At 35.7% G+C, this 14,485-nt stretch overlaps 1 protein-coding gene across 1 annotated transcript in view; it reads left to right on the plus strand.

Moving 5' to 3' along the window:
* The window catches only part of arfgef2 (ADP-ribosylation factor guanine nucleotide-exchange factor 2 (brefeldin A-inhibited)), a 40,424-nt gene that overhangs the window by 12,675 nt on the left and 13,264 nt on the right, over positions 1–14,485 (plus strand). Inside the window, exons 9-26 of the mRNA XM_051096210.1 lie at positions 1,470–1,603; positions 1,898–2,132; positions 3,213–3,312; positions 3,423–3,562; positions 4,005–4,113; positions 4,190–4,379; positions 4,463–4,574; positions 4,662–4,867; positions 6,282–6,366; positions 6,563–6,734; positions 6,832–6,983; positions 7,213–7,341; positions 8,206–8,364; positions 9,052–9,199; positions 9,333–9,429; positions 9,521–9,561; positions 13,217–13,386; positions 13,535–13,686. Coding sequence (XP_050952167.1) covers positions 1,470–1,603; positions 1,898–2,132; positions 3,213–3,312; positions 3,423–3,562; positions 4,005–4,113; positions 4,190–4,379; positions 4,463–4,574; positions 4,662–4,867; positions 6,282–6,366; positions 6,563–6,734; positions 6,832–6,983; positions 7,213–7,341; positions 8,206–8,364; positions 9,052–9,199; positions 9,333–9,429; positions 9,521–9,561; positions 13,217–13,386; positions 13,535–13,686 — 2,531 coding nt within the window. The remainder of the gene's footprint in view (positions 1–1,469; positions 1,604–1,897; positions 2,133–3,212; positions 3,313–3,422; positions 3,563–4,004; positions 4,114–4,189; positions 4,380–4,462; positions 4,575–4,661; positions 4,868–6,281; positions 6,367–6,562; positions 6,735–6,831; positions 6,984–7,212; positions 7,342–8,205; positions 8,365–9,051; positions 9,200–9,332; positions 9,430–9,520; positions 9,562–13,216; positions 13,387–13,534; positions 13,687–14,485) is intronic.

Genomic DNA, 14,485 nt, shown 5'->3' on the forward strand with positions numbered 1-14,485 from the left:
CATCACTGTTTTACCATTTTTTGTAAAGGGCGTTTGATCTTCTTTGCATGTTCACTGGGTCGGTACTTCTGCAGCAATGTAGGACAATTTTGAAGTTGGGGAAGAAAACGGTTGGAGATTTTTGACACACCCTAACTGTTTTGAACCAGAAAAAAACACTGTTTACACAGAAATAAGCAAGACAAACGTTTAAGGTTAAAAAGTATAGAAATTGTCAATTTGTTTTGCTGGATAAGACTCTGCTAAAACACTCATGTCAATCAACTATCATGGGAGCGGCCTCTGTCGGTGTGACACCACATCTGAGAACAGCTTGATTTGAAAAAGGGGATATTATTTTTACAGATTAATTAAAAACCACTGCATGGATTTTTATCATTATAATTATAATATAATATAATAATCATTATAATATAATCATTAGGGTAGATTTGTACATACACTGCCAACACACATTAATGTTCAAAAAACATGAAAAAGTGAAGTTTGCATCCGATGACCCCTTTAAGGATTCATCTATATTTAATTTAGTATTTTATGTTTGATAACTTTGTTCAGTTTCTGTATATTTCCTACTTGCTGAATGGCACAGGTAAATAATAGCTTCACTTAAATTAAAAGTTACTTTCTAAAATCTAATAAGCGTTAAAACTGATAGATCTCAGTTATACTGTAATGTTGAATGTCTATAGTCAATGGTTAAATATTAGGAAAAAAAGAATTTCCTAGAGACATCAGTAACATTGGTATCAGTGACTAAAAAACAATACTGAACATGTGTGAAAAATATACTGTCTTTATGTTGTTTCTACATTAATTAGAAGATTGAATGTGAAATGATTGCAATGAATAAAGTATATTTAAAAACTTTAATGTTAGGTGGGATTAATCACAATTAATCATGATTAATTAAAAAAAAAAGTGCAATTAAGTAGTTGTGTGACATAAGCTGTGTACATTTTGGGCATTTTTTTGGAAAACAAAAATGGTTCTATCTACAGAAGTCTGTGGAATGCAAAAACTTTAAAGCTCAATATCTCAAAAGTGCTCAGAATACAGATAGAACCTTATAATTCTAAGGCGACAATATTGCCCATGCCTAGTATGGAGTCAGTTTTTTTTTTTTTTTTTTTTTTTTTTTTTTTTTTTTTTTAATGAGCTTATTCAGCCAATTAAAGTGATTAAATTGAGCAAAAGTGACAGTAAAGACATTTAATGCTGTTCTTTTGAACTTTCTATTGATCCAAAAATACTGGAAAAAAGTATCACTGTTTTCAGTACAGCTGGCTTCAACATTGTTATTAAAAAGAAATATTTCTTGAACAGCAAATTGCATATTAGAAGAGTCTTCAAGAACATTTTAAAAAAGCATACAGATCCCAAATGTTTAAACAGAAGTGTATAAAAACAGCTGTCCATAAAACCTTTTAATTGTGGGCTGACTGGTATGTTATTTCTTTTCTGAACAGGATGCTGAAAGTATTCAGGGCAGTCATACAGCTGCTCGCTTTTCGCACATCCTTCAGAAAGATGCCTTCCTCGTGTTTCGTTCCCTCTGCAAGCTTTCAATGAAGCCCCTGGCTGATGGACCACCCGACCCAAAGTAAGAACACTGAAGAGGAAGTTTATTTACAGTAGATGAAATATTAGATGATGAATGAGAGAAAAAAAATACATTTCAGCTTATTTTATGTGAAAGACCTGTGAATAAAGAATTGTGTCAGTAGTGTAATCTTAAAAACTGAGATGTTGCTGGAGGAGATCTGAGTGTTTCCACAGTGGACACTCCCTGTAGAACAATTTTAGAACTAATTTGCCATTATTTGGAAAGGTATTCAGTTTCATGCAGATCCTTAACATTCAGATTTCCTGACCCTCACTGCTGTCATTTTTACAGGTCCCATGAATTGCGCTCTAAGGTGGTTTCGCTACAGCTGTTGCTGTCGGTGCTGCAGGGTGCTGGACCTGTGTTCCGAACCCATGAGATGTTTGTGAACGCCATCAAACAGTACCTGTGTGTGGCTCTCTCCAAAAACGGGGTCTCCTCTGTGCCTGAAGTATTTGAACTGTCTCTTGCCATCTTCCTTACCCTGCTCTCCCACTTCAAAGTGCACCTTAAGATGCAGATTGAGGTAAAAAATATCAGATGTTCAGATACACTGTCAGGCTGTTTGTTCACACTTGACTAAATTTGTTTCTTATGACCTTCAAAACCTTTTATCTAAAAACTTGTGCTTAAAGGAGAAGTCCACGTCCAAAACAAAGATTCACATATAATGTACTCACCCCCTTATTATCCAAGATTTTCATGTATTTCTTTCTTCAGTCGTAAAGAAATTGTTTTTTGAGAAAAACATTTCAGCATTTTCTCCATGGACTCAATGGACTGCTATGGTGCCTCGATTTTGAACTTCCAAAATGCAGTTTAAATGTGGCTTCAAATGATCCCAAATGCAGTTGTAAACAATCCCAGCCAAGAAAGAAGGGTCTTATCTAGCATAACAATTGATTATTTTAATAAAAATAATACAATTTATATACTTTTTAATGCCAAACGCTCGTCTTATCTTACTCTGCCTGGACTGTTTTTGTGCAGGTTCATGACAGTTATGTCAAAAAACTCCCATCTCATGTTCTCCCTCAACTTCAAAATCGCCCTATATCACTTTTTTACCTTTTTTGTTAAGGGTGTTTGATCTTCTTTGCATGCTCACTTTGCATAGACTGGGTCAGTACTTCTGCAGCGATGATGATTGATGATTTTATGATTTTGAAATGATTTTTGAAGTTGAGGGAAAAAACACGATTGGAGTTTTTCGACATACCCTGTTTTGAGTCAGAATACACAGAGTTCAGGCTGAGTAAGACAAGACAGGCGTGTGAGATTAAAAAGTATTTAAATTGTATTTTTTAAATGAAATAACCAATCGTTTCGCTAGATAAGACCCTTCATCCTCGGCTGGGATCATTTACAACCGCATTTGGGATTGTTTGAAGCTGCATTTAAACTGCATTTTTGAAGTTCAAACTCGGGGCACCATATCAGTCCATTATATGGAGAAAAATGCTGAAATGTTTTCCTCAAAAAACATAATTTCTTTACAACTGAAGAAAGAAAGACATGAACATCTTGGATGACAATGGGGTGAGTACATTATATGTAAATTTTTGTTTTGCAAGTAGACTTTAAATGTATGACATTTTTACTGCAGGTGTTCTTCAGGGAGATCTTTCTAACTATCCTGGAGACGTCATCTAGCTCCTTCGAGCACAAGTGGATGGTCATTCAGACTCTAACTCGAATATGTGCAGGTTGGTGGACCTCAGTGTACACTTGCACACAAAATAAATACAAACATCTCACACATTATTGGCTCAAATGTCAAACCCAGTGGTGAATCAGCCTACTGCTCTTCTCACAGATGCACAATGTGTGGTGGACATTTATGTGAACTATGACTGTGATCTCAACGCTGCCAACATTTTTGAGCGACTGGTAAATGACTTGTCTAAAATCGCACAGGGAAGGAGTGGACAGGAGCTCGGCATGACTCCATTACAGGTAGCTACCATCGTGTTTGAACTACAACATTAGTATACTTTACATGGTTTGCACTGCCGTTCAGAAGTTTGGGATCAGTACGATTTTTAATGTAATTTTCAAGACGTTCTGCTCATCAAGGCTGTTTATTTGATTAAAAATACAGGAAAACAGTAATATTATGAAAAATTATTGCAATTTAAAATAGTGGTTTTCTGTTTTAATTTACTTTAAGATATTATTTATTCCTGTGTTGCAAAGCTGAATTTTCAGCATCATTACTCCAGTTTTCAGTGTCACATGATAGTAAAGACTTATATTGTTAGAAAAGATTTCTATGTTGAATAAATGCTGTACTTTGTACAAACAAGTGCATGATTCACTGCAGTGAAAATCTTCTGAAACCGCACTGTTAGTGTGTAATAATTAATTCAGAGTTAATCGGTTAATGATTCATTTGCAGGAGCTGAGTTTGCGAAAGAAAGGACTGGAGTGTCTGGTGTCCATTCTGAAGTGCATGGTTGAATGGAGCAGGGACATGTACGTCAACCCCAACCTGCAGGCCAACCTTGGTAAGACAACACTGAGGTGTTTTTTAATCATCAGTGTCCTCAGAATTTGCTAAGTCTAGACTGTGTTGCGCTGTAGGTCAGGAACGTCCAGCAGAGGGCGACAGTGCAGATGAGAAGCGCCATGAGCATCTTTCCTCTCGCAGAGATAGTGTGAGCTCTCTTGACTCAACTGTGTCATCTGGAGTTCAACAGTCTCAGCCAGATCACCCCGAGCAGTATGAGGTCATCAAGCAGCAGAAAGAAATCATTGAGCATGGCATTGAGCTGTAAGGTGTCTTTTTTTTCTTTTTTTTTTTTTCTTTGTTTTCTCTTCTAGAATTGTCTTTGACCATTTCTGTGTTTTTTAAAGGTTTAACAAGAAACCAAAAAGGGGATTGCAATACCTGCAGGAGCAAGGCATGCTGGGCACCTCACCAGAGGACATCGCACAGTTCCTGCAACAGGAGGAGCGATTGGACACGGTAAGTTCGTGCATGTTTTCAGACGTGGATAAGTTAGTGAACAGAGAAATTTTGTGCTACTTAGGCTCTGCTCTGTCATGTGATCAGACTCAGGTTGGCGAATTCCTGGGAGAGAATGTGAAGTTTAATAAAGAGGTGATGTACTGCTATGTGGACCGGCTGGACTTTTGTGGCAAAGACTTTGTGTCGGCGCTCCGTGCCTTCCTGGAGGGCTTCAGGCTTCCAGGTGAAGCCCAGAAAATCGATAGGCTCATGGAAAAGTTTGCTGCCCGGTACCTGGAGTGCAATCAGGGGTAAGTTTTGTAGTCTGAAGAGGAGTTATATATATTTCTGAGGCTAAAAATAAAATATACTTGAATGCAGTAAAAATACTTGAATACAAGCAAGTACATTTGTAGTACGTTCTTATTTATTTATTTTTTTTACTTTAAGTAAACTTGTAAACGTCATACACTACAGATGCACTAATTGAAAAATTATACTATATACCACTAATACTTTTTTTAAGATTTTTAGTGCATTGAAATAAAATATACTACCGCAAAAATATACAGGAAAAAAAAATCATTAAAGCGTGCTTTGACTAATTTAAAAATTAGTCCAATCTTGGCAGGTTTTATATTAAAATATATTACTAATGTGCTAGTTATAAGTACATTTTTCCAAGAGAGGTACTTAAGTACACTTAATATAAATGCACTAATGAAAATGTAATCAGATAAAGTAAAGCAAATATACAGAAATGTTTTAGAAGTGCATTACTTAAAAGCGTTACATTTTAGTGGATTTTTATATATACTATCACTAATTTATATTTTAATGGATTTTAATGAAAAATACAGTAGAAATGTATTAATTACAAGTAAAACCCTTAACATGTAATTAAGTATATCATATAAAGAACTGTTAAGTAGTTATAATGCATTTGAAATTAATTGTTTAATATATAAAAATATGTGGGCAATATATTATAGAAATATATTTTGTACACTACCACTAAGTTTTTAAACAGTAAGATTTTTAATGTTTTTAAAGAAGTCTCATATGCTCACCAAGTTTGCATTTATTTGATCCAAAATACAGGCAGTAATATAGTGAAATATTTTGACTATTTAAAATAACTGCTTTTTGTTTGAATATATTTTAAAATATAATAGTAATGTCTTGTGACCAAAGCTAAATTTTCAGCATCATTACTCCAGTCTTTAGGGTCACATGATCCTTTAGAAATCATTCTAATATGCTAATAATATCGAATCATTCTTTATTATCTGAAATAAAAAGCTTTTATAACATTATACACTACCATTCCAAAGCCTGGAGTCAGTATATATATTTTTAGAAAGAAATGATGATAAAGACATTTGTAATGTTACAAAAGATTTCTATTTCAGATAAATGCTGTTGTTACGAACTTTCTATTCATCAAAGAAACCTGAAAAAAAAAAAGTTACTCACCTTTTTTTTTTTTTTTTAACATAATAATAATTATAATAATAATAAATGTTTTTTGAGCAGCAAATCAGTATATTAGAATGATTTCTGAACTGATTTCTGAAGATTATCTTAAGAAGTACTAAAGAATAATTTTTGGTATATTAAGTACAAAATTTGTGCGTGATTATGTGTACTGAAATAGTGTATTTTATTGTACTTTTTCACCTGGGGGGAGTTTGTGTTTGTGCTGACCTGTCTGTTGTTCTGTAGGCAGACTTTGTTTGCCAGCGCAGACACGGCTTACGTTCTGGCCTACTCCATCATCATGTTAACCACCGACCTGCACAGTCCACAGGTATGACTACTTAGTTATTACTTACTGTCTCCCTTCTTCTCCTGTGTTCTCACCTTGCAAACTTACCAGAACCTTGGATAGTGCAAAACCTCACTCTTGCAATCATCCAGAATGCCTTAGCAGCTTTTAGCAACATGTGTTTTTATTTACATAAAATGTAAAAATCTGGTTTCGTTTCGTTTCCTCTTCTCTTCAGGTAAAGAACAAGATGACGAAGGAGCAGTACATAAAAATGAACCGTGGTATTAATGACAGTAAAGACCTGCCTGAGGAGTATCTCTCCTCCATCTATGACGAAATTGCAGGCAAGAAGATTGCCATGAAGGAAAGCAAAGAATATTCCATCACTCCCAAATCCAGTAAACAGAGTAAGAGCCTCTCAACAAAATACCTGTGTAATTTACTTTAATGAAGCTGAATAAAACCCAGTTGAATGCTGACACGTGCTGTTTGTTTTCCTGTTAGACGTAGCCAATGAGAAACAGAGAAGGCTGCTTTATAACATGGAAATGGAGCAGATGGCCAAAACGGCTAAAGCTCTGATGGAGGCTGTAAGTCACGCCCAGGCTCCCTTCTTCAGTGCCACTCACCTAGAGCACGTCCGGCCTATGTTCAAGGTAATGCCCCATGTTTTAACAGCTCCATGCTGTTGAGTACTGGAACGGAATGCCATCGTTAGGTCAAAAGGTACATGAGCAGGTCATGGAGAAGACATGATCTGATACTGTTCCAGGATGTGGTTTTTACACATCAATCTACAAAGGTCGAAAGGAAGTCAAACTTTGAAAGCATGTTTTGTTCATTTCTCCGTATGCATGTCTATGTGTTTTGATCTATGTAAAACAGCTGGCCTGGACTCCTCTGCTGGCGGCGTTCAGTGTGGGACTCCAAGATTGTGATGATCAGGATGTGGCGTCTCTTTGTCTGGAGGGGATCCGATGTGCTATCAGGATCGCTTGCATCTTCAACATGCAGGTTTGTGTTTTTCACTTTCAGGTGACAGATCGTACACCTTTAGTTCTTTCTGGTCTTTCTCTGTGAGGACCCTGTTGGAATTGCTCAGATTTTTCTTCTCCAAAATGAATCGCATTTTTGAAGGTCTAAACATGCTCAAACTCATAAAACTGCATACGCACCAAAAGTGGTGAATTCACATCTAATATGGGTTTCAGAAGTGAGTGTGGCAAAATGGCTCAATAGCATTACCTATAAAATTTCAAGGACGTGCCCCTCGAGCGGTGTTTCACATACATCTATGGAATTCGGTAGACACGTGTAACACCAATACCTACAAAAAAAGTCCGAAAACCAACAGGAAGTCTGTTATTTTTAATTTTCTCTGCAAGTTTTATGCCATTTGTTTTTGCCATTTTAGGCAGTATATTTAAACTAAACTCCTCCTAGAGATTTTTAAACAGATCAACTCCAAATTTGGTCATTGTAATCTAAAGCCCTTTGTAATGTCAAATTACGAAGATCTTAAGTTTTCGTTGAAGGGCGTGTCCGTGGTGGTCTGTCCCAAACTTCACACGTGTCCAATCTGCATTAGATTTCACATGTTTTGTAAGAGTCCTTCCCTGAAGATATCTACAGGCCAATATTCAGTTATAATCATAGTGCCACCTGTTGGCAACAGGATACGTCATGCTTTACACTAACTCAAACATATTATGTTCAATCTGCATGACTTTGACATACTCCTGCTATATTTATCACTTTCTATGCATATTGCTCACCGTTCACTGTTTTCCTAAAGCCAACGGGTGGCCTGGGTCCTGGTGCAAGGGCCCATTCAATGTTGCTTGTTGCTTGCAGCTTAAATTTTAATTTCTATTTCAGTTGGAGAGAGATGCCTACATCCAGGCCTTGGCCCGGTTTACTCTGCTCACCGCTAGCTCAAGTATCACAGAGATGAAGCAGAAGAACATTGACACCATAAAAACTCTCATCATGGTCGCCCACACTGATGGAAACTACTTGGGCAACTCCTGGCATGAGGTGAGCATTGGAGTTGAGCATAGTGTCAGCAGTCTCCTCAAAGTGTGCTGTAATTACTCCAGATCCGCTCCTGGTTTTCCAAAAAAAGCATAGTTTTAGAAACTAGAGAACCAGTTTCCCCCTCGGGATGTTTTCCTGGTTGCATTCGCACTGAGAAAAGAACACAGCGCTGCAGACAACAGGAAGCTAAATGCCGTTATATTCACTTTTTTTTTTTTTTTTCATGTTCGTAGAGTAAATATTTTTACTCTACTTTTAAAAATGCCAGTTAGCCAATGTTTTGTATGCATTTGGCCAGTCAGTGCACACTTATGTCACTGGTAGTTCCTATAGAACTCTTTTTAGACCTCAAATGGAGTTTGTAGAACTGAATACATTCCTAGTTCCTGCGGTGTGAACATGCAAAAAAGGGGGAACTTCTGCCAGTAGTTGTAGGAACTATGAAAAGATTCCTCCAGTGTGAAAGCCCCTTTAGTCACAAATCAGCAGATTTTGTAACAGAAGTGTAGAATACGTCATAGAAAACTGGCCTGAAACACTTTCACACTCACCTCGGACCAACAGGGTCATCCAGGTCATTTTGTTGACCCCTCAAAGTCATGCAACTCCACTCCACGCAGGTCTCCTCCAAAGCTATCGATTTGCTAAAGTTTCTTTCCAACCTCTACACATCTGCTCTTTGTTTAGATTCTGAGGTGTATCAGTCAGCTGGAGTTGGCGCAGTTGATTGGCACAGGTGTGAAGACGCGTTATATCTCCGGTGTGGTCCGGGACCAGGGAGGCAGCATAAAGGGCTTTCCATCTGGGGGAGAGGAATTCATGCCCCTCGGCTTAGGTAAGCTATCGTGCGACTGCTGTTAATAGCTCATGGATGGGGCCGAAGTGTTTTAGTCTGTTTATTGTTTGCTTAGTGGTATGTGTGGACTGTGTTCCTTATGGAGCAAAACAATATTATTGGTCTCCTGCAGGTACTCTGGTTGGAGGTCCAGACAAGCGTCAGATGGCTCATATCCAGGAGTCAGTGGGGGAGACCAGCTCTCAGAGTGTTGTGGTGGCTGTGGACAGGTGCATTGAAATCACAGGACAATACAAACATACAGTGCTCTTACTGTTTATGCTCCCTTGTCTGACCTTCCGTTTCTGTTTTGTGTGCCAGAATCTTCACTGGATCCACCAGGCTTGATGGAAATGCAATTGGTAGGGGTTTTTTGTTTTGTTTTAGTGTAACACAACATTAGCATAGGGCAGTGTATATATTTTAAATATACTCTACCATTCCAAATTTAGGGTTGGTGAGATTTTTCTTTATTATTATTATTATTTTATATATATTGTTGAAAGAAGTCTCTTATGTTCACTAAGGCTTTTTATATTTGATCAAAAATACAGCAAACTGTAATATTGTGAAATATTCTTACGATTTTTTTTATAAACTTTTCTGTTTTAATATAATTTAAATTTAAGTTATTTCTTTAGCATTGTTAATACAGTTTTCATGGGAGCCTGTTTCTGCCACCAAATTGTGACTCATTTCAAAATTCAGACTTTTTTTCTTGCAGTTGCTAGTTTACATCTCACAATTCTGACTTTTTTTTTCTCAGAATTAAGATATAAACATGCAATGGTGATTTAAAAAAAAAAAAAAAGTCAGAATTGTGAGATTTAAACTCACAATTCTGAGAGAAAAGTCAGAGTTAGAATATAAGAATTCAGCCTTTTTCTTTTTCTCAGAATTGCGTGATACAATCTTGCAGTCAAGAGTTATAAAGTCAGTTATAAAGAGCCATAAACTTGTCATAAAATTCTGACTTTTCTCAGAATTGTGTTTGTCTCGCAATTTTGACTTTATAACACACAATTGTGGGATATAAAGGTACAATTCTGAGAACAGATCAGTCTTTTTTTCCAGAAAATTGGACGTTAATTAAGACTCGTAATTGCGAGTTTATATCTCACAATTCTGAGGAAAAAAGTTGCGATATATAAACCGTGAGAGAAGTCAGAATTGTGAGAGATAAAGTGGCACTTACCTTTTTTTCAATAGTTCTTCAATGTTACTTTAGAAATCGTTCTAATCATTCTAAGCAGCCGATTTGCTGCTTAAGAAACATTTATTATTATCAGTTTTAAAAATAGTTGTTCTGCACACTATGATGCATTTGTTTAGGACTTTTTGATGAATAGCAAGTTCAAAAGAACAGCATTTATTTGAAATAGAAATATCTTTACTGTCATTTTTGATCAATTTAATGCACTCTTGCTGAATAAAAGTATTTGTTTTTTTTTTTGTTTTTTATTTTACCAACACCAAACTTTTGAACGATAGTGTAACTGTCAAATAATATAATTTATTTAGTATTACAGCAGTATTTAACTCGCACATAATCAATGAGGATTTTAACTTGCTACAGGATGTGACAGCACAAACCTGAACAAATAAATTGACATTTATTTAAAATGCTGTAATTTCAATTGAAACCACAGTGATAAATGTTTCCTAATGCTACAGATGAGAGAGAGAAAATGCTAGGGGTTTGATTTATAGAGCAGCTTAGTTTGTAGTTGTAAATAACTGATCTCTATTTGAATATATTTTAAAATGTAGTTTATTCTTGTGAACAAATCTAAACTTAAAGCATCATTACTCCAGTCTTCAGTGTCACATGTTCCTTCAGAAATCATTCTAATATGCTGATTTGCTGTTCAAGAAACATTTTTATTATTATCATCATCATCAATTTTTAAAACAGTTGAGTACTTTTTTTTTTTTTTTTTTTTTTTTTTTTTCAGGATTCTCAACTTCAGCATTTATTTAAAAAAAATTCTACAGATTTTTTACACAGATAAATGCTGTTTTTTAGATAAAACCTGAAAAAATTCTAATCAGCTGTTTTCAACATAAATAATAATAGTAAATGTTTTGAATGAAATCTGAATATTAGAATAATTTCTGAAAGATCGTGTGACTGGAGTAATTATGCCAAAAAATCAGCTTTGAAATCACAGGAATAAATTACAATTTAACGGTTATTTTGAATTTCAAAATGTTACTGTTTTTGCTGTACTTTGGGTCAAATAAAAGCAGGCTTGGTGAGCAAAAGAGACTTCATTAAAAAGCATTAAAAATCTTACTGTTTAAAAACTTTTGACTGGTAGTGTATATGGTGTTTAAAGTACCTCTGAGTATTACACAGATTTGAGGTAATGTGCAAAAAAGGTCTATATTTAACATTATGTTAAGATGTTTTATTCTATAACATTAATGACATAGTCAAACCTTGAATATGAAGTTTGAAGTAGTTGTGTTGCTAAATATGGACTACTGCTACTACAAGGATACAGGTTTCCATGTTTCACCAATTATTGTTGTAGACCTTATATGCACAATAAAATGTTAAATATAATGCACCACCATTCATAGGAAAAAACTACCTTGTTACTGGGAAAATCAACACTATTTTGAAAACAGTTGAGCTGCTGTCCTGCTACTGAGAAGTGTAGCTAGGTTATTTATGTCGCTGCCTGTAGTAAGTTAATCCCCTACACTGCTTGAGTGTTGTGTTGGTATGTGTGGGTCGATTATGTGGAAGAAGACTATTCGTTCTACTCGTGTAAACTTAAGTCAGCGGGTTCTGAGTTTTGGTTGTATTTCCCAAGAAATAAACCAGAAGGGCTGCATTCTTAAAATACCATTAGCTCCATGAGTAATGGAAAAATTGTAAAGTTTTATGTTTTTAGCATGTGAGTGGACATCCTACCTTTTGTCCTTTTCACCATAGCTTGGGTTCATCTGCAATTCATTGCATCATCAGAAAGTGATTTACAAGGGGTGGTGTTGGCAGTTGCTTTTTTTGTCTCGGTTAACCAGGGTTGCCAAGTCAAGTGTTTTTTTGTTTTTTTTTTTTAAATTTGACTGAAATGGTTGCATGTATTTTATATTCAAATAATAATAGAACTGCTAGATTGGGTTTTTAAGGTGGGGCTCTGGTTTAGCTCTTTTATGAAAACAGATGTGTGTTTGATTAATGCAATACTAGTGATTTTTGATAAGGTATGTATTTTAGGTATGGATGTGGCATATTTTGAGTTTTGATAAATGTCATAGGATCATTGGGCTAGGTTTGGGATTAATGGCTAGTTTTTTTTTTTTTACGCAGACCTGACAAACAAGCTGGAAAAATTTCTGAAGTGTTCATCATTAGGAAACTGAAATTGTGATCATATTTTTTCCCCTATTGTGACGTATATTCAGGTGAACTGCTTCTTAAATAGGAAAAAATGTAGGGTGTAACTTATGTTCATCAGGAAATTGTTGTAGCGTTGACATTTGTTTTTGATTAAAGATTATGAACACACATAATTAAATAAATGACCTTTAGGTAATGTCTTAAGTGAAGTTCACAAACTTCCCTGATCCATGTAATACGTAACGCATGGTTAAGCTTCTCTTTGATGAAAGATAAGTGGCCTTTTTGATTCTGAAATGATGTAAGAATTTGCAAAAATTTCACAGCTCAGACAATGTTAGCAACATAAGCTATTAAAATAAAGACTTTTTCTCTCAAACAGTTGCTACATGTTTTGGTTGTAGGTGTGTGAATGGCTGAAAATGATCTGTTTCGGACTGTTTGGGTGGATGTAGGTTATTGAGTTATTTTATTATGTATTCTAACCATTAGGCAGCTGCCACACGAAATGGCCCACCAGGCTGACTCACTCTTCCAATCCACGCTGATTTACTTTCACACAAATACTCTAAGCTAATGTGTTCTGCCAGCAGTAGTAAATAATGTATTTGAGGGCAAAATGTCACTGAGATTTGCGTTAATTGTAAACTGTGCTCTGTGTCTAGTGGACTTTGTGCGTTGGCTTTGTGCGGTGTCCATGGACGAGCTGGCCTCTGCTCACCAGCCGCGCATGTTCAGTCTGCAGAAGATAGTGGAGATCTCCTACTACAACATGAACCGTATCCGTTTGCAATGGTCACGCATTTGGCAGGTCATCGGAGATCACTTCAACAAGGTCTGTGCATTGACCTTTATTTGTCTGCCAAATTTTGCACTGTGAAAATGCGACAGCTAGTGTTTTTTTTTTGTTGTTTTTTTTCTCTCCTAGATGTGATAAATCAGTAAAACAGCTGTGTGATTGTGTTTTATTTCTGGTTTGGCAGGTGGGTTGTAATCCTAATGAGGATGTGGCTATCTTTGCTGTGGACTCCCTGAGACAACTGTCTATGAAGTTTCTGGAGAAAGGAGAACTGGCTAATTTCCGCTTCCAGAAGGACTTTTTAAGGCCGTTTGAACACATCATGAAGAAGAACAGGTGAGGAAAAGGGAATTAGACATGTGAATGATTGAAGAGATAATGAAATGATGCAATCTGATGCAACATGTCATCTTTAAACACTTAAGGTGAAGCGTGTAATGTTCAGAGGTAAAATATTTTGTTATCCAAGCTTATAATGCAGAAAGAACTATAAGTAGGCCATTTGCAGGTTGTTTTCCCAAAAAACACTTGCTGGTGTTGCAAGATTTGGGGGAGAAAATTTTATTGGGAATTTGTGAGATTGTGATTTTAAAATGCAGTTTTTAAAAATAACAGTTTTGCTGTGCTAGTTTGTATTAGTTAGGTCAAAATGTTGCAATTCCATTTCAATATGGCTATCAAATGATGATGATGTTGGCAGCATGGGCAGCGTGCCGACATCTAGCGAAATTGCTCTACGGGCATCCCGAGTTTGAATTCCAACTTGAGGACCTTTAGCGATCCCACCCCCTATCTCTCTCCTATTTCGCTTCCTGTCAGTTCTGATCTGTCCTATCCTAAAGACAAAAATGCCAAAAAATAAATCTTAAATGAAGAAAAAAAATGATGATGATAATAAAAATGTGGCCAAAATGTTGTAATTAAATCAATATGGCTATAAAATAATATAAAATAATATTTGGCCAAAATGTTGCAAATATATGTAAATATGACTGTATAATAATAATAATAATAATAATAATAATAATTTGTCCAAATACATGTAATTGTATATCAAAATGGGTACAAAATAACAACAACGGTGATGATGATGATAATAATAATAATTTGGCCAAAAATGTTGTAATTACACATA

The sequence above is a fragment of the Labeo rohita genome, chromosome 23 (genome assembly GCF_022985175.1).
Source record: "Labeo rohita strain BAU-BD-2019 chromosome 23, IGBB_LRoh.1.0, whole genome shotgun sequence".
NCBI classification, from domain to species: domain Eukaryota; kingdom Metazoa; phylum Chordata; class Actinopteri; order Cypriniformes; family Cyprinidae; genus Labeo; species Labeo rohita.